The following is a 20,675-nucleotide window of genomic DNA, read 5'->3' as shown; positions in this document are numbered from 1 at the left end:
TCTTGCCGCATTTGACAGACTTGCTGCTCTAGCTGTCAACCTTGCAGAGTCTGCAGAGGAATCCGCTAGGAAAGCCGCTGCTCCGTGCACCAGTGTCAAATTAGACAGAATTTCGTCCCTAGGAACTCTATCCTTGATCTGGTCCTCTATTTGTTGCAGCCAGACCATGAGGGCACGAGCGGTACAGGTACCAGCTAGCTGGCTTCAATCCATCTGCTGAAGCTTCCCAGATGTGTTTTAGGAAACCGTCTGCTTTTTTATCAAGCGGGTCTTTCAACACGCCGGAGTCCTCTAATGGTAGGGATACCTTTTTTGAGGATCTGGCTACGGCCCCATCAATTTTAGGGACTTTTTCCCAGGTTTCTGAATCCTTCTGCTCAAAAGGGTACCTCCTCTTTGATGTGGAAGGTAAGCCTCCTGACCTCTCTGGTTTTTTCCATTCCCTGTCAATTAGTGCTTTTATTTTATCATTTACAGGGAAGGTACGCTTTCGCTTTTCCTCCAGTCCTCCAAACATTACATCCTCTAATGATTTGGGAGCTTTTTCCTCTTTAAGGCCCATTGTAGCCCTAATAGCTTTGACCAGCTTTTCCACATCCTCCGCTGGGAAGCATGGACGGCCGCCTATATCGCTGTCCGAGGAGGATTCTGAGGACTGAGTAGAGGAAGAGGAGGTGGAGGGGGACAAGGGTCTATCCCGCCCCTTCTGCCTTGGCGAGGCCTCTGAATCGGCGCTCCTTCTACGGTTTCTTTTCTCTTTCTTTATAAGGGCTGCCTTTAGGGAGCCTTTCACCTCCTGTTGTATTAACTCTTTAAGGCTAGCCACCAAATCAGGGGTCTCCTCCTGTATAGTTTTGTTTATACAGTCAGTGCAGAGGTCTTTCTGCCACTGATCTGCCAGCGGGTTTTTACATAGGGCGCATTCTCTATTTTTGGTTTTGCTGCTGGCCTTCCTCGACCCCTAGTGATCAAACAGAGAAAATGGAACCCCGTTACCATAAGGGTGACATTCACGAAGATCACTCACCACCACTGTCAATCAGGGGTACCGATCTCGGAGGCTCCTCAGATGCACTCGTGACGTTCCTCCTGGACGTCTCAGAGTCATGCCGGTCGCGTTTACGACTGCCGCTCCCACCACTCGAGCGACTGCTCCTGGTATGCTGGCGGCTTGGCCTGGCATCTGGCGAGAGGTCTTGCTGCTGACGCTGCTCGTCTTGCCCCACTTCCATCCTGAAGCCTTGGGCATGAGTGCGTCTTCTGTGGTCATCCCCCTTATGTAAGGGGGATCCACTGCACTCTCCACCTCCTCCAGTTACCCCACAGCCCCCCCCTCCCTCTGCCATGCCGCCGGGATCTCCTTTCGCCGGCCGGCGTCGTTTTCTATGGGCGCCGCCATCTTGGATCGTCGGCGCCGCTTCCCGACGTCACGCCCCTTTCCCAGCGTGCCCTGCGCGTGACGTCAGAGGGGCGCGACCCGGAAGCGCCCGCTTCCTGACGCTCCTGCGCCGCTTCTGGACGCGGCAGAGGGGGAGAGGGCGGCGCGGCAGCCACGGCAGAGCCCCAGGACCCCAGCCGTGCTGCTTCTGCGCCCGCTCGGATCCTGAGCCCCCTGGGGACCCGCGGACGGCGCTTCCCCCTCCCGACGCGCAGCGCTCAGGAAACCAGCCTTATCTTCAACGCCAGCACGGGAGAGGGGCAGGTACGTGTGACCGCTGTCTTCAGCACACGGGTCCCTGTCAGGACAGGAAACCCAACTGAAGCGAGGGAGAGGTACCGCCATTTTATCTTCAGTAGGGTTCCTGTCCTGACTGGGCGGATCCCCTCTCTCATGTGTGCTGTCATGGGAGACGGGAAAATATGTCTTATATTCTAGATTCTTCAAAGTAGCCACCTTTTGCTTTGATTACTGCTTTGCACACTCTTGGCATTCTCTTGATGAGCTTCAAGAGGTAGTCACCAGAAATGGTTTTCACTTCACAGGTGTGCCCTGTCAGGTTTAATAAGTGGGATTTCTTGCCTTATAAATGGGGTTGGGACCATCAGTTGTGTTTTGCAGAAGTCTGGTGGATACACAGCAGATAGTCCTACTGAATAGACTGTTAGAATTTGTATTATGGCAAGAAAAAAGCAGCTAAGTAGAGAAAAACACGTGGCCATCATTACTTTAAGAAATGAAGATCAGTCAGTCTGAAAAATTGGGAAAACTTTGAAAGTGTCCCCAAGTGCAGTGGCAAAAACCATCAAGCGCTACAAAGAAACTGGCTCACATGAGGACCGCCCCAGGAAAGGACCAAGAGTCACCTCTGCTGCGGAGGATAAGTTCATCCGAGTCACCAGCAGCTCAGAAATCGCAGGTTAACAGCAGCTCAGATTAGAGACCAGGTCAATGCCACACAGAGTTCTAGCAGCAGACACATCTCTACAACAACTGTTAACAGGAGACTTTGTGCAGCAGGCCTTCATGGTAAAATAGCTGCTAGGAAACCACTGCTAAGGACAGGCAACAAGCAGAAGAGACTTGTTTGGGCTAAAGAACACAAGGAATGGACATTAGACCAGTGGAAATCTGTGCTTTGGTCTGTTGAGTCCAAATTTGAGATCTTTGGTTCCAACCACCGTGTCTTTGTGTGACACAGAAACGGTGAACGGATGGACTCTACATGCCTGGTTCCCACCGTGAAGCATGGAGGAGGAGGTGTGATGGTGTGGGGGTGCTTTTCTGGTGACACTGTTGGGGATTTATTCACAATTGAAGGCATACTTAACCAGCATGGCTACCACAGCATCTTGCAGCGGCATGCTATTCCATCCGGTTTGCGTTTAGTTGGACCATCATTTATTTTTCAATAGGACAATGACCCCAAACACACCTCCAGGCTGTGTAAGGGCTATTTGACCAAGAAGGAGAGTGATGGGGTGCTGCGCCAGATGACCTGGCCTCCACAGTCACCAGACCTGAACCCAATGGAGATGGTTTGGGGTGAGCTGGACCGCAGAGTGAAGGCAAAAGGGCCAACAAGTGCTAAGCATCTCTGGGAACTCCTTCTAGACTGTAGGAAGACCATTTCCGGTGACTACCACTTGAATCTCATCAAGAGAATGCCAAGAGTGTGCAAAGCAGTATTCAAAGCAAAATGTGGCTACTTTGAAGAACCTAGAATATAAGACATATTTTCAGTTGTTTCACACTTTTTTGTTAATTATATAATTCCACATGTGTTAATTCATAGTTTTGATGCCTTCAGAGTGAATCTACAATTTTCATAGTCATGAAAATAAAGAAAATTCTTTGAATGAGAAGGTGTGTCCAAACTTTTGGTCTGTACTGTATATGTGAGCCTAGGGCAGCCAGAGAGGTACGCAAAGTGCCACTCTGTCACTGTCTTGATAAAGGAGGGTATGATTCCCATGGGGGTCCTTTGTCAGTCAGTTCACACTGTTCGTTAGAATATCGAATGACACTGATAGAATATGGTGCACTGTGTGATGTCACTATGTGGTGCTACTAATGGCGCATCACCCTTTGTGATGTCACTATGATGCTATATATGCCACATAACGCTGTGTGATGTCACTATGATGCTATATATGGCAAGCAGTGCTGTGTGATGTCACTATATGATCTAATATATAAAGCTGAATGTGTGTGTATGTCCGGGATTGGCATCTGCACCGTTGCAGCTACAGCCACAAAATTTCGCACAGTCACACGTCTGGACCCCGAGAGCGTCATAGGCTATGTTGTGAGGCGAAATTTTAACCCCGCGCGTTTAAATTCACCAAACAATTTTGCCCCTATCTACATAATGGGGAAGAAATGAAAGGAAAAGTGTTGGAAGCAAATTGACAGCTGCCAGATGTGAACAAGGGGGACTTAGAGAATGAGAGCGATGGCACCAAAGAGTATATACCGTACAGTTACTAAGGTGGGGCCCTGACATGGGATACTCACCACACACGGGGATATGAACACACACACAAAATGCGTCACACACTACCACGTGCTTCAACACATATACCACCCTCAGCACACATTTCACCACACATACACCAACCTCGCCACATAAAAGTCGAAACACAAAAGTCGCCACTCAAAACTCGCCACGCTGTCCCAGAGCTGTTTAAAAGATGAAAAATGAGCTGTGATTGGTCTCTCATTCTTTAAGTCCCCCTTGTTCACATCTGGCAGCCGTCAATTTGCCTCCAACAGTTTTCCTTTCACTCTTTCCCCATTATGTAGATAGGTGCAAAATTGTTTGGTGAATTGGAACGCGTTGGGTTAAAATTTCGCCTCACAACATAGCCTATGACGCTCTCAGGGTCCAGACGTGTGACTGTGCAAAATTTTGTGGCTGTAGCTGCAACGGTGCGGATGCCAATCCCGGACATACAAACACACATACATACATACACACACAGCTTTATATATTAGATATATGGCACATAATACTGTGTGATGTCACTATATGCTGCTATATATGGCACATAATGCTGTGTGATGTCACTATATGATGCTATATATGGCACATAATGCTGTGTGATGTCACTATATGATGCTATATATGGCACATAATGCTGTGTGATGTCACTATATGATGCTCTAAATGGCACATAAAGCTGTGTGATGTCACTATATGATGCTATATATGGCACATAATGCTGTGTGATGTCACTATATGATGCTATGTATGGCACATAATGCTGTGTGATGTCACTATATGCTGCTCTAAATGGCACATAATGCTGTGTGATGTCACTATATGATGCTATGTATGGCACATAATGCTGTGTGATGTCACTATATGCTGCTCTAAATGGCACATAATGCTGTGTGATGTCACTATATGCTGCTCTAAATGGCACATAATGCTGTGTGATGTCACTATATGATGCTATATATGGCACATAATGCTGTGTGATGTCACTATATGATGCTCTAAATGGCACATAATGCTGTGTGATGTCACTATATGATGCTATATATGGCACATAATGCTGTGTGATGTCACTATATGCTGCTCTAAATGGCACATAATGCTGTGTGATGTCACTATATGCTGCTCTAAATGGCACATAATGCTGTGTGATGTCACTATATGATGCTATAAATGGCACATAATGCTGTGTGATGTCACTATATGGTGCTCTAAATGGCACATAATGCTGTGTGATGTCACTATATGATGCTATATATGGCACATAATGCTGTGTGATGTCACTATATGGTGCTCAAAATGGCACATAATGCTGTGTGATGTCACTATATGATGCTATATATGGCACATAATGCTGTGTGATGTCACTATATGATGCTCTAAATGGCACATAATGCTGTGTGATGTCACTATATGATGCTCCAAATGGCACATAATGCTGTGTGATGTCACTATATGCTGCTATATATGGCACATAATGCTGTGTGATGTCACTATATGCTGCTCTAAATGGCACATAATGCTGTGTGATGTCACTATATGCTGCTCTAAATGGCACATAATGCTGTGTGATGTCACTATATGATGCTATAAATGGCACATAATGCTGTGTGATGTCACTATATGATGCTATATATGGCACATAATACTGTGTGATGTCACTATATGATGCTCTAAATGGCACATGATGCTGTGTGATGTCACTATATGGTGCTCTAAATGGCACATAATGCTGTGTGATGTCACTATATGATGCTATATATGGCACATAATGCTGTGTGATGTCACTATATGGTGCTCTAAATGGCACATAATGCTGTGTGATGTCACTATATGATTCTATATATGGCACATAATGCTGTGTGATGTCACTATATGATGCTCTAAATGGCACATAATGCTGTGTGATATCACTATATGATGCTCTAAATGGCACATAATGCTGTGTGATGTCACTATATGCTGCTATATATGGCACATAATGCTGTGTGATGTCACTATATGATGCTCTAAATGGCACATAATGCTGTGTGATGTCACTATGTGGTGCTCTAAATGGCACATAATGCTGTGTGATGTCACTATATGATGTTCTAAATGGCACATAATGCTGTGTGATGTCACTATGTGGTGCTCTAAATGGCACATAATGCTGTGTGATGTCACTATATGGTGCTCTAAATGGCACATAATGCTGTGTGATGTCACTATATGATGCTATATATGGCACATAATGCTGTGTGATGTCACTATATGATGCTATATATGGCACATAATGCTGTGTGATGTCACTATATGGTGCTCTAAATGGCACATAATGCTGTGTTTTGTCACTATATGGTGCTCTAAATGGCACATAATGCTGTGTTTTGTCACTATATGGTGCTCTAAATGGCACATAATGCTGTGTGATGTCACTATATGATGCTCTAAATGGCACATAATGCTGTGTGATGTCACTATATGATGCTCTAAATGGCACATAATGCTGTGTGATGTCACTATATGGTGCTCTAAATGGCACATAATGCTGTGTGATGTCACTATATGATGCTCTAAATGGCACATAATGCTGTGTGATGTCACTATATGGTGCTCTAAATGGCACATAATGCTATGTGATGTCACTATATGATGCTATATATGGCACATAATGCTGCGTGATGTTACTATATGGTGCTCTAAATGGCACATAATGCTGTGTGATGTCACTATATGGTGCTCTAAATGGCATGTAACGCTGTGTGATGTCACTATATGGTGCTCTAAATGGCACACAATGCTGTGTGATGTCACTATATGATGCTCTAAATGGCACATAATGCTGTGTGATGTCACTATATGATGCTCTAAATGGCACATAATGCTGTGTGATGTCACTATATGATGCTCTAAATGGCACATAATGCTGTGTGATGTCACTATATGATGCTCTAAATGGCACATAATGCTGTGTGATGTCACTATATGGTGCTCTAAATGGCACATAATGCTATGTGATGTCACTATATGATGCTATATATGGCACATAATGCTGTGTGATGTCACTATATGATGCTCTAAATGGCACATAATGCTGTGTGATGTCACTATATGGTGCTCTAAATGGCACATAATGCTGTGTGATGTCACTATATGATGCTCTAAATGGCACATAATGCTGTGTGATGTCACTATATGGTGCTCTAAATGGCACATAATGCTATGTGATGTCACTATATGATGCTATATATGGCACATAATGCTGTGTGATGTTACTATATGGTGCTCTAAATGGCACATAATGCTGTGTGATGTCACTATATGGTGCTCTAAATGGCATGTAACGCTGTGTGATGTCACTATATGGTGCTCTAAATGGCACACAATGCTGTGTGATGTCACTATATGATGCTCTAAATGGCACATAATGCTGTGTGATGTCACTATATGATGCTCTAAATGGCACATAATGCTGTGTGATGTCACTATATGATGCTCTAAATGGCACATAATGCTGTGTGATGTCACTATATGATGCTCTAAATGGCACATAATGCTGTGTGATGTCACTATATGGTGCTCTAAATGGCACATAATGCTATGTGATGTCACTATATGATGCTATATATGGCACATAATGCTGTGTGATGTCACTATATGATGCTATATATGGCACATAATGCTGTGTGATGTTACTATATGGTGCTCTAAATGGCACATAATGCTGTGTGATGTCACTATATGGTGCTCTAAATGGCATGTAACGCTGTGTGATGTCACTATGATGCTCTATATGGTACGCAGTGCTGTGTGATGTCACTATGATGCTATATATTGCACATAACGCTGTGTAATGTCACTATGATGCTATATATGGCACATAACTGCACAGCCTGGCCAGCCGGTCAGTAAAGTGAGACAGCTGCATAGAAATATATGCAGCTGTCACACTCGGGTCAGGAGAGCCGCTGGCCAGAATGTGCACTGTTCTGATCTCATTCCAATTTATTTTTTTTAACTGTTTGACTGAGCCCCTACTTGTATATGTTTAAGGAAAAGGTGTGTAAATGGGTGTGGCTAAAAAATGGGTGTGGCTTTCCTACACACAAACACAGAACCTGTTGTTAAAAATTTGAATCCCACCCCTGCACAGGTGGGATAGTCCCCTGTACAATGGTCTGACGCTTACCCAATTTCACTGCTTTGTTTGCCACACTAAACATCTTCATGGTGATGGAGAAATCTTCCAGATTATTCATGAAGTGATAAAATGTCTTGAATTCCTCTATGGTGATACTCTGAAATGCCAAACGACACGTCAAAATCAGAGCAAAAAAATAAAAAAGGATAGAGGCCAGACCAATATCGCCCACTAGGAAACACAGTTTTCCTGCTAATCATGAGCAAAGCTGGCAAGTCCGTTCTCAGACCTCTCTGCACACATCCTATCAATTTATACAGATGCTACATATAATTTTTATCTGACCACTATCAATAACATACTACAAGTCCCTGTTTTACTCTCATTTCTTTAAAGGGGTATTCCTATATCCAAGATCCTATCCCAATATGTAGTAGGTGTAATAATAATAATATTAGCAAATTTCTCTAATTAGAAATGTAGTATAGTTCTTGTGATTCGCCATGTCTCTTTTCTCATGGGCAGGCATTGCAGGACCTTAGGTATCCATGGTTACGACCACTAGCTAGCAACTGTCACTTTTTCAGTGGTTGTAACCATGGATACCTAAGGTCCTGCAGTGCTTTGCACATGAGAAAAGAGACATAGCGAATCAGAAAAACTATATGACATTTCTAATTGGAGGTATTTTCTAATATTATTATTACACCTACTATATATTGGGATAGAATATTGGAGATGGGAATACCTCATTAAGTTTACATATAACCACAGTATGGTTAAAACTACCGTAAACTAAAATATTGCATATATGGGAACTTATCTTTCGATCCCCCACCGCTCCTTTGTCCCACTGCCCATGTCCCCTGCCGGTCTCTTCTACTTCTCTTCCAGCATGGTCGACATTTCATAGCTGCAGTCAATTGCCGATGACTCTTGTTCAAGCGAAGGAGAGTAGACTGGTGGGATGGAGGAGCGGTAGAGAACTGGAAAGTATATAGTTTCTTATCTTTTTTTTTTTTTTTTTAAACCATGCTGTGGTTATATGAAATGTTAAAGAAACGGGCAGAACACCCCTTTAGTGTCAAATCCTTCTCCAGGAACACCCACTACCACACACAACTTCAGTCCCTACAGTGGCGACTGCAAGCAGCCAGCAGGTAATCTTTCATCCCCTTAGGATATCTGTGCAATTTACGCTCCTGACTCCAGCGGAAACTGGCAAGATGTCAATTTATGCCCCAGATTTTACTATGGCGTTAACCCTTTAGAGTACAAAGAGTACTATGTTTGGCAAATTTGTAGCCCAATTTCTTTCAGCCGCTGTGGATTTCTCTGCAGGTTTTCCTCTGGGGATATGTTCGGTGGTCGGACACCTTTACCGTCCGGCCTATTGTGTGCACTCACGACACCGTGCACTATAAACATACACTAAAACTATTCGGCACAGAACTGTAAGCGCTTTTTAGATTTACCCTGGTCTGTGCCGGTGATATCACTCCTCTTCAACAATATTTGGGTTATTAGAAATCTAAAAACTCAGAGCCAATTTTACTAGAGCCAACTCAACAGCAGCTTAACTCACTTCTCCTGGAGGGATCCTGCTCTTCACGTTATGCCAGTAGATGTCATTGTCCTCCTCATCAGTAAAGAAAAGGAGCCACTCGGCAAAATCCTCCTTCCGCATGAAGTCCAAACCCTTTGAGAACTGTGCGAATTCCATCTCTTGAACTTCTGTCTGCAGATTTTCCATGAACCTGAAACAAAAGGCAAGAATTACTTTAAGGAAAAAAGGCTGAAATTGGCTCTCTCCTGTCTCACTATTTTGCCAACTACGTGAGACGTTTATCACATATACAAACAGGAAAATAAATATGTAATAGTAATAAAACTTTATTTTAAGGATTATCTAAAATCACCAACTTCTGCCATTGCAGCCAACGCTCGGTACATTGGACCACCGTGAGAAAAATAATTCAGTAGGTCGAGGTGTCACATAAATTTTTAGATGTCAGAAAAGCTGGCTTCATAAGTTTGGTGTCCACCACATCCCATGTATATATCTAAAAAAGCTGATGTAAACTTATAAATCGATCTACTGTATTCAGTCAGGCTAACAGTGGTGGCAGATCTAGAACTTGTAAGCGCTGCTCTGAAGTTCACCGGATCACTGGATGAGATCGATGCAAAAGTAAAGCATTCTCTGTTTGTTAGGCAATCCCTGCATGTGTTATGACTGTCTAGCAGCCGCGAGACATGCAGCTGCGCGGACTCGTACATGTTTTCGAATACGCCTAAGACACTCAGTTAGCACCCGAGCATGGGCAGATAACACCTTACCCGAGCAGGTTTGCTCATCACTCGCCACTGTCCCTGGTAGCAGCGCTGAGTCTCTGTCGCTGCCTCCGGTGTCTGGTATATGCAATTACACTGATGTCACATCAACAGCAACACCGGCAATCAGCGAAGGGGTCGTTCTATCTACATAGGCAGAGTCGTAGAGCTCAGTATCAACATGACAATACCCCCACTGCCAATGCTGTACAGCGGGAGCAGCGCAAGAGACTCAGTGCTGGACCCAGGGGCGGTTTGTTATAAAACAACCTGTAGCCCTGGATGAAAATCTCCTGAAAAGGGACAACCACAAGGAGGCACTGAGTTCCTGAAGAATAAAATGCAAGAAACTCTTTAAGTCCCCACAATCTATGGTGGAGATAAACTAAATCCAGATAAGAGGCAAAAACCAGATCCATTTTTACTTTGGCTGTGAAAAGCAAAGGAAACATGTTGCTCAAAATCAATGCAAAGAGAGTAGAAGAAAAAAAAAAAAAGTTTCTCAACTCTTTAATGCTGTTCAAACTTGCTAACATTATATTAGACACTAGAGGGCGCTGGAGTTCTACCCATACAGTTTTAATGCAGCAAAAAGAGTTCAGAGCCTTTATCCCTCTAAAGCCAAAAGCTTCACTGTTAAGGGGATCAATTATGGAATATGGCACAATAATTGTACAACTCTTATACTGATCGGTATCTGCTGCAGGGAACCCCAAAACAAAGATTACTGCTGCTCATGAAGTGACCAGTAAGACACTGCTGAGAATGCATCTCTAGAGAAACAGCAGAGGCATAGGGTAGCATCCACACCACTAGAGCCGCCTGCTCGCTGTATACATGGAGGAGGCTTGATCTGGGTGCACTACTTTCATTTGGACTCTATCGACCCATGCCCCTGCTCCTGCAGGATCCAGGACCCACACTGGCTCGCTAGTGATGGTCTAGGGCAGCATTTGTGTTCAGCATGTTAAAGTCCTGAAAGGCCTTTTAAAGTAATTGCTTCTAGAATTAAAAAATAAAAATAATAATTTATCGTCATCCATTGAGTCTCTTTTCCATTGGTTGCTACTTTTAAACAGATTTTTTTTTATTAGTACCAGTTATTTTTCCAGCCGTTTGTTAACACTGTCCCAACCTTTTTGAGATGTGTTATGGTCATCCGTTTCTAAAAAAGTAATTTTTTTTTCCCAGATAAAATGGAAATAGGTAAAATGTTCAACTTCCGATCTGTTTCCTACGTTCTGTTGTGAATAAAATATAAAGGTTTCCGATCATTGCGTTCTTCTTTTCTTTACATTTTGCAGTGTCCTATTTTTGGGAACTGGTGTAATCTATTAATCCTATAATATCGCTTTACACCAATCGCTCATCTAACAGACAGTATATCCCCTGGGGAGTGAAGACAGACTTTTCCCTTATTGTACACCTCCGTCAGCGTTGCCCAAGTTGTGATCAGTCGTCTGTGCCCTATCTCGTACAGGCTGGGAAATAACACAAAGGGAATGCCGTGAAATTAATCGTGGAGGAATGATAGACTGCGGTTCAGGCTGCCTGACATTCTACAAATAATGAAACGTGAACGTAAAATATGTATTCAATAAGGCTAAACCTGGCTACCACCCATGAGGATATGGCCCAAATCGTGCAACTTGATTAAATGAATTATTCATGGCAGCTCCCAAATTAGGAATATGTTCCTGATAAGCTCCACGCTCGCCCCCTGTAAGAAGTGAGGACTTTGTGTCTTCAGGCGATAGTTTAAGATGCCGACACCTCACAAATTACAATTCGCTCGCTCAGAAAAGAATCCGAATCTGTCAAAGGCGAGCAATTAGAGATTTCTTAAGACGAAAAGCAGATTTTTGATATTAGCAGAACTATGCTTGGCACACACAGCCGCATATAGGCCATAATCAGATGATCGGAGCTGGAACGGTGACGCGTCGGTAATAAAGCCTCATCTAGATGGGCGCATTGTACCCATGTTTAATTCTCATATTCCAGATGTGCTATCTCGACCCCCACAGTTCTGCTGAGCCAAATGTATGGGTCCACAAAAAGGCAGGGGGGTCTTGGTGTTTAAAGGGATCCGGTCACCAGTATTTTCCATTATGACTTATGGCCACCACCTTTCAGCCCCATATGACAGTATTCTATAATTCTGCAGATATGTCTCAAATTCGCCCCAGCAAGGCATAAAAAAAACAAATCTTTTCAAATACTCACCTACGGCGCGGGCTGATGCCTCCTCTTCTTGATATGCCGTCCTCCTTCTGTGCTTCGCATGGATGACGCATACTGTGTCATCCACACAGTGTGCCCCATTGCGCTTTAAAAGGTACAATATGCCTGTCTGAATGGGGCCTCAAGGCCAAATCTACCCAATTTTTCAGTAAATGTCTCACTTTCTTGGTTAGGTTATATTTCCATGTGACACAAAGCAACATTGCTCAGTGTCCCCCTCACCCTAAACAATTAATGGTCAAGGCTTCTAACAATGGGAACTCTATTCAGAGTGATCTCCAAAACTGTGTCTCTTGTTCCATAAACATGTTTTGCTGATATCCTTAAGGCTTTTATTTTTGATCCTCTGATTTCAAGTGCTTCCACATGCTGCTCCACAAAAGGAATGCCATACAAAGATAAAAATACACTATATGGACAAAGGTATTGAGCCACATCAAACATATAGGAGTGTTCATGACGTCCCATTGTAAATCCATAGGAAGTAATATGGGGTCGGTTCCCCCTTTGCATCATTGATCGCTTACACTCTTCTGGGAAGGTTTTGTCAAGATTTTGGAGGTTTATGTAGGAATTTTTACCCATTTATCCAGAAGAGCATTTGTGAGGTCAAACACTGATCATGGAGGCGAGACCGCTCTCACAATCTCCATACTACTTTATACCAAAATTATTGGATGAGTTGGAGGTCTGGGGACTGTGCACCTAAAAAAGCTTGTCTACACCTAATTCCCCCAACTATGTCTTTAAGGACTGTGCTTTGTGCACTGGACACAGTCATGCTGAAATAGTAAATGGCTTTCCCCAAACTGTTCCCACAAAGTTGGAAGAAACAATTGTCTAAACTGTCTTGTTATGCTGAAGCATTAACATTTCCCTGCAATAGATCTAGAGTGCCAAGGCCAATCCCTCAAGGACAACCCCAAAGCATTATCCATCCTCCACTAAACATTATAGTTGTCACTATACAGACTGACAGAGGTGACAATCTCCTGGCATTCGTCAAACCCAACAACAGTCTTTACAATACTCCATCTGATGCTTGGCATTGTGCTTGGTGATGTAAGGCTTGCACACAGCTTCTTGCCCATGGAATCCCATGCTATGAAGCTTCTGGCACACAGTTTTTGCTCCAGTGTTTATGTCAGCAGTGTTTATGTCAGCAGAGGTTTGGAGCCAATGTCAGCAAAGGTTTGGAGCCAATGTCAGCAAAGGTTTGGAGCTAATGTCAACAGAGGTTTGGAGCGAATGTCAGCAGAGGTTGGAGCGAATGTCAGCAGAGGTTGGAGCTAATGTCAGCAGAGGTTGGAGTTAATGTCAGCAGAGGTTGGAGCTAAGGTCAGCAGAGGTTTGGAGCTAATATCAGCAGAGGTTGGAGCTAAGGTCAGCAGAAGTTGGAGCTAATGTCAGCAGAGGTTGGAGCTAATGACAGCAGAGGTTGGAGTTAATGTCAGCAGAGGTTGAAGCTAAGGTCAGCAGAGATTTGGAGCTAAGGTCAGCAGAAGTTGGAGCTAAGGTCAGCAGAGGTTGGAGCTAAGGTCAGCAGAGGTTGGAGCTAAGGTCAGCAGAGGTTGGAGCTAAGGTCAGCAGAAGTTGGAGCTAATGTCAGCAGAGGTTGGAGCTAATGTCAGCAGAGGTTGGAGCTAATGTCAGCAGAGGTTGGAGCTAATGTCAGCAGAGGTTGGAGCTAATGTCAGCAGAGGTTGGAGCTAATGTCAGCAGAGGTTGGAGCTAATGTCAGCAGAGGTTGGAGCTAATGTCAGCAGAGGTTGGAGCTAATGTCAGCAGAGGTTGGAGCTAATGTCAGCAGAGTGCTGATGACTTGCATTCTGCTCCTTGGTACTTGGCATACCAATACTTTAAATTTATGCAGTCTGCACTTTACAATAGAGGTGACTTATTAAAGGACCATACTGGAATTCAGTGAATTCTTTATAACGCACCTATTAAGAGATCACTGGGTGATGTGGATTCTCAACGATGTAGGTCAGGGTGAACAAAATGGACCCAAGGCATTGGCACATGGATCAGCAAGAACCAGGACAGAGGAACATGAAATTTGGCGGGCGGACCAGCAAACACCAGAAGGCACAGCCAGAAGTGTGGATATACTCAGGAACTGAAGATGAATAGTCAATCCAGGACATGTAGAAGTCAAATGGTTAATGGCAGAAATGTATGCCATCATCAGATGAATAGATAATAGGAAAACTGGATATTTACTTGCTGAGAAGATTACACACTGTGGCGGCAGAATTGTCTGAACATCACCACTATTGGCATAGAAGAGCTTGTTATGTTTACAGCAAACAAATTATTAACTGCAGGTCTGAACAAGGAAGTAAATGCAGATATTTGATAAACAAATAGGAGTTTTCTGAAATGATGATTACACGGTTGAGTGAAGTGGATGGTGAGGGTAAACTCCTGAAGAATATATGGCAACTGAATGCTATGCTTACTGAATACTCTGACAGCACTGTGAGTAGGCCTTAAAAACGCCATTGGTAATGACATCAAAGGTGATTGCTGTGTCATGCCAGTAAACCAGGTCTGCACTTGCACAAGGCATTGGTCTTAGGGAAGGTAAGTAGCAGAGCCATTGTTTCATAAAACAAATGCTTGTACAAGCAAAAAACCTTGAATCTAATAATTAGCATGTCCTAATAACTAATGTATCCTAATACTTTTATTCATATAATGTATTTTATAGGGTCATGAAGTAGCCATTAAAATAGTCCAAAATTATATCGGAGTTGAATACCTGACAGCAAAGTAACCAATGTCCTTAAGGAAGGTGGTACCTATCATTATGACCTCTGTTTTAAGTCTTCTTTGAATTATTAAAGGGAACTAATTACTGACTGTATCAGACTCGAACAGATTAATCTGATGAATGATCTCGTTTTAAAACATGAGATTTGTCAAATCACAGACACATATTCCCCCAGTCCGCCCGATTACGCTGGTTGCAACCACAAGGTAGTATGATACAATCAGTGGATGGGGAGTCATGTGGCTTTTGGACATCATACAAAGGCTCGGTACACACATTAGGTCGCTGACTACTCAGCAAACAACTATTCCTTCGGCTGTGAATTCCCTTGCTCAGACGTCTGAGCTGGAGCTCCCTCTGGTGGTTACTGGTAGTAGTGGAGCTGGCCAGTCTGATGGAAGTTTGCCACCTGACGGCGATGATTGGGATTCTGGGATTGCTGGCTGGGAGCATATAAGTGAGCAGGCTTCCCTTGGTGGTTGCTGGTGATTTCCTCCTTGTGCATTTGGAGCTCTTCAGTCTCCTGTCTGATCTGCATGGTTCAGTTAAGTGATTCTTTTGCTAATACTTTGCATCTAATCTGGTTGTGCCTTTTTTTTGCTTTCTGCTTTGTTGCAAGGGTTCAGCGTACTCCCTGCTGGGGGCAGTGCTGGGCCCCACTCCATATGTTACAGCTTGTGCCAGTTTGTTCAATCCCCTGATATATATTAGTATCTTTTGCTTTGCTTCCCTTCCAGTTCACACCAGAGTGCTGATCTAGCGAGGATGAGGTTGTGTGGCCTCAGGCTTTTTGTATATCAGATGTGTTGGATTTTTTAGGGTTTTTGCATGATTGCAGACAGTATGTTTTCTGTCCTGTCTAGACAGTTTGGGCCCCATCATTTGCTCGGTCTATTTTCTGCCTGTGTTTGTGTCTCATCTTGTCTCACCGACAATATATGTTTGGGGGCTGTCTATTCCTTTGGGGATCTGCTCTGGGGCAGTTTAGATTTCACCTCTCTGGCTTTAGGCTTAGTTAGTTCTCCGGCTGTGCCAAGGCGTCTAGGGCATCGTAGGAACGCTCCATAGCTACTGCTAGCTGTGTTGTTAGGATCAGGGGTCTGCAATCCGCTGAGTTACCAACCTCTCTGGTTTCCTGGTGGCTTAGCTTGTTCCTGCCATCCTCCTCGGTGACCCATTCATAACATCCTTCCTTCTCTCGCCTACACATGTACTTGATCCAGACAGGTATGCATTTGCATTGCATAGGGATGGGAATAAGCTGCCGCCATAAACCTCTGATGCTTATTGCCTCAGAGAACAAAAGTAAAAGGTATGTAGAAATCCAACTTCTCTGGTCAGACATCTGCCGTTAGGGTAGAGTGACCTCAGGGAGACCAGTCGAAGAAAACACTACGGTAGCCGGCAAAGGCGCTCAATCACAGTGAAATCCTAGGTGCATTGCTCCCTGGGAAATACGAATATGCAAATAAAGTCTGTGGAGCCTCATTTAAGAGTCTCAAACACGGGACTAGCCAGATCTTCCTCCAGGGAAGGACCCAGCCAAGGGGGTGGCTCCTTTCGGAAACCACCATTACCACCATATTAAGTGGCCCTTTAAGTCAATATCCAGCTCTTTACAAGTTTACAGATATGACAAGGGAATTACCAAGGCCAGGTATCCATCCACAGACAGCTGTTTCGGGGTGTTGCCCCTCATGAGTGTGGAGTAGGATTCTGGCTAGGTGGGAGCAATGCCTAGTAGACCAACAACACGAAACAATCACTGACCTCAGGGAGACCAGTCAAAGAAAACACTGCGGCAGCCGGCGTTAGGGAAGAGTGGTGAGGCCATTGTTCAATTTTGATCAAAACTATACTAAAATTGGACAGTTTACCAACATTATTGTGTATGACTAACCTAGTGGCAATTCCCAGACTCTTGTCAAAAACAAAGTCAAAGTATTGGTAAAACTTTGTATCGGGGTCAAAACTATGTCACCTGGGTTTTTCGAACTTCACTATTCCAATGGGATTTTCTCGCTCATAATAATCAACATGGCAATACACTTTTTGTCATACTAAGAAGTGTCCTACAAGTTGATACAAATATCTGGTCCAAAAATATGAAAACCTACTACCCATGCCACTCAGCTCTACTGTTCAACCAGTGATTTCTGTGACCTATTTACTCTGGACTACTTTTTTATTTATTTTTTTTGTATCTCAAAGGGCTGGTCGGAGACTGACCAAAGAGATCTGCAACGTCACAGATTTGTAGCCATAAAGTCTAGTGATTAGATGTTTTTTTTTTTTTTGATTAGGTTGTCAGGACCAATGTCTATAGACAAGAAACTTTTTGCTGTGACATGGTTAGGAGACAGATGACCTGGTCTGTAGTTGTGCCCATGGCCGGTTTTACGTCGGGCTCGGAGGGTACTCTGGTCATGTCTTTGCATGTGATTCTCATTTTCTATTAGGTTTTTTTTTTAGTTCTTTACAGATTAAAATAGTAAAGAGATACGTAAACCTGACCAATCTTTTCTCACGTAATGTTCTACATCTGACAGGTGTCTCCTTCATCTGCGCAGAAAGGTTTCTCTAAGCAGACAGGTGTCGTGTTTCTGTATTCAGCCCTCTTCAGACCTGTCTACACTGTTATCTCAGCGCCTAAGAGCTCTCATGTGGGTCCACTCAAGCCGTTCTATAAAAATGACGACTCCATCCAAAAACAAATACATATCAAGCCAACATACTTCTTTTTTTTTTCTTTCTTCTTTTTTTTAACGGACAGCAGCGACTTCTCAACAAACTCGTGATGGATCTGGAAGTCTTCTGGCTTTCCCACCAAAGTAGAGATTTCCCTGGGTGAAATGATGTGTTCTTCTAAAAATCCCATCCGTCATCTCCTGTACAAACAGCGTGGGGTAGATCAAACACCCACAACAATGTTCTGTGTGAGGCAAAAAAACACATCGGCTCCAAAGCTGTCCGTGAAAGAAAGATCGAAGCTTATAGACACACACAAAAAAAAAAAAAAGACGTCCTGGATCTCCATTATTCTGTAGGATGATGTCAAAATTGCTATTTATTCTGCAGCTCCAACAGCTCAGATCTTCTCCATCAGTGTTCCATGCATTAAATAAACTCCACTGTCAGCCCGTGATATATAGAATGATAAAAAAAACACATTCCAGTTCCCGAAAGGGGGGGAATAAGTGACAATCTTGAAAATTAGCAGGATTAGACCCTACACTTAGCCTACAAACCTTACAGGGAGACGTGTGAGTAAATCCTGATAACAAGCTTCTGTCTGTGTGGTAGATACAATCCTATGGAACAGACCGTCCACAAAGTCAAGGCTTGTGTAGTAGGGTGAAAAGGCATTAGATCTGCTGTAGAGCCGCGCCAGATATGTACGCAGATCTTGACCACGTTATTATGCACAAGATACAAACAGAACAGTTATCAGATGGGAAAAATAGAGTCATATACTCAAAACTGTTAAAGAATTAATGAGATTCTGTAAATTCTAATAAAGTGAGAAAACACATACAAATACATTACTAGCAAAATACACTGCTCAAAAAAATAAAGGGAACACTTAAACAACAGAATATAACTCCAAGTAAATCAAACTTCTGTGAACTCAAACTGTCCACTTAGGAAGCTTTATATGCAAATTGCCTCTTCAGAAAGAAAGAGGACTTTTACTCTACAGCGCCACCTGTTGGTAGTAGCGATCCTACAAGTCACAATCAACCCTTTAACGAGTCTTGTAATATGACTTAGGATAACAGACAAATCAGAATCTCAATTTGCAGACACGGTGTTTTGGGCTATTGGCTCTTGTCAGTGCAAAGTATGAGATCTGATTTGGCTAGGTGAGAGGCTCTGGACTGAGGTCTAGGGTAAGGATTCTCCTTGTGGAGAGTGACATACCAGCCAGAGCTGGTATGCCACTTAGGAAGCAACACTGATTGACAATCAATTTCAGATGCTGTTGTGCAAATGGAATAGACAACAGATGGAAATTATTGGCAATTATCAAAACACCCTCAGTAAAGGAGTGGTTCTGCAGGTTGGGACCACAGACCACATCTCAGTACCAATGCTTTCTGGCTGATGTTTTGGTCACTTTTGAATGCTGGTTGTGCTTTCACACTCGTGGCAGCACGAGATGGACTCTACAACCTACACAAGTGGCTCAGGTAGTGCAGCTCATCCAGGATGGCACATCAATGTGAGCAGTGACAAGGAGGTTTGCTGTTTCTGTCTGCGTAGTGTCCAGAGGCGCTACCAGGAGACAGGCAAGTACACTAGGAGACGTGGAGGGGGCCCGTAGGAGGGCAACAACCAGCAGCAGGACCGCTACCTCAGCCTTTGTGCAAGGAGGAAGAGGAGGAGCACTGCCAAAACCCTGCAAAATGACCTCCAGCAGGCCACAAATGTGCATGTGTCTGCACAAACGGTTAGAAACAGACTCTATGAGGATGGTCTGAGTGCCCGAAGTCCACAGATGGGGGATGTGCCATTGGCGCACTGTGCTCTTCACAGATGAAAGCAGGTTCACACTGAGCACGTAAGAGAGTCTGGAGACGCCGTGGAGAGCGATCTGCTGCCTTCAACATCCTTCAGCATGACCGGTTTGGCAGTGGGTCAGTAATGGTGTGGGGTGGCATTTCTTTGGAGGGACGTACGGTGTTGGGCTGTGAACACAACCTCCATCTGTGGACGTCGGGCACTCCGACCATCCTCATGGAGTCAGTTTCTAACCGTTTGAAATGAAATGAAGAGTTACAAGATTTATTTAGACTTGAATGTGTGTAAAAAAAATGCTTACAGCTCTGTTCACGTCTGTGTCAGAGGCTCCATTTTGAACCTCATGTCGAAGATCTGGCCAAACATACTAAACAAAATAAAACTAGAACACATTTTTTCAGTAAAATACCAAGTACACTTACAAAAAAATTCGACAGACCCCATTATATTCAATAGAGTCCAATGGTGACCCCTGGTTTCAGTTAGGGCTCATTTACGTCAATTTTTCATGTGCAAGGACAATCCAGTTTTTCACGGGTAGCACCTATGACAGTCTATGGAGCTGTTCACATCTCAATGACTTTTTGCCGACCGAATGGTGTGTTCAAAATCCGATATTGAGAAGCGTGTCGGCTCAAACTCAGAAATAAAAGTCTATGGGTCTGAGAACAAAATTGGACAGCACTCGGATGCCATTCGCGTACTGTCTGTTTTCACTGACTGATAGGAGAATGTTTAG

At 43.6% G+C, this 20,675-nt stretch overlaps 1 protein-coding gene across 1 annotated transcript in view; it reads right to left on the bottom strand.

Moving 5' to 3' along the window:
* The window catches only part of MICU2 (mitochondrial calcium uptake 2), a 355,316-nt gene that overhangs the window by 20,631 nt on the left and 314,010 nt on the right, over positions 1-20,675 (bottom strand). The window contains exons 9-10 of the mRNA XM_073583037.1: positions 9,647-9,818; positions 8,110-8,218 (exon numbers count right to left, since the gene is read on the bottom strand). Of these exons, the coding sequence (XP_073439138.1) occupies positions 8,110-8,218; positions 9,647-9,818 (281 nt within the window). The remainder of the gene's footprint in view (positions 1-8,109; positions 8,219-9,646; positions 9,819-20,675) is intronic.

The sequence above is a fragment of the Dendrobates tinctorius genome, unplaced genomic scaffold (assembly GCF_039654945.1).
Source record: "Dendrobates tinctorius isolate UK_male_01 unplaced genomic scaffold, ASM3965494v1 ptg000075l, whole genome shotgun sequence".
Taxonomy (NCBI): Eukaryota; Metazoa; Chordata; class Amphibia; order Anura; family Dendrobatidae; genus Dendrobates; species Dendrobates tinctorius.
The sequence above is the reverse complement of the archived record's forward strand: the minus strand, read 5'-3'. Positions and strand labels throughout refer to the sequence as shown.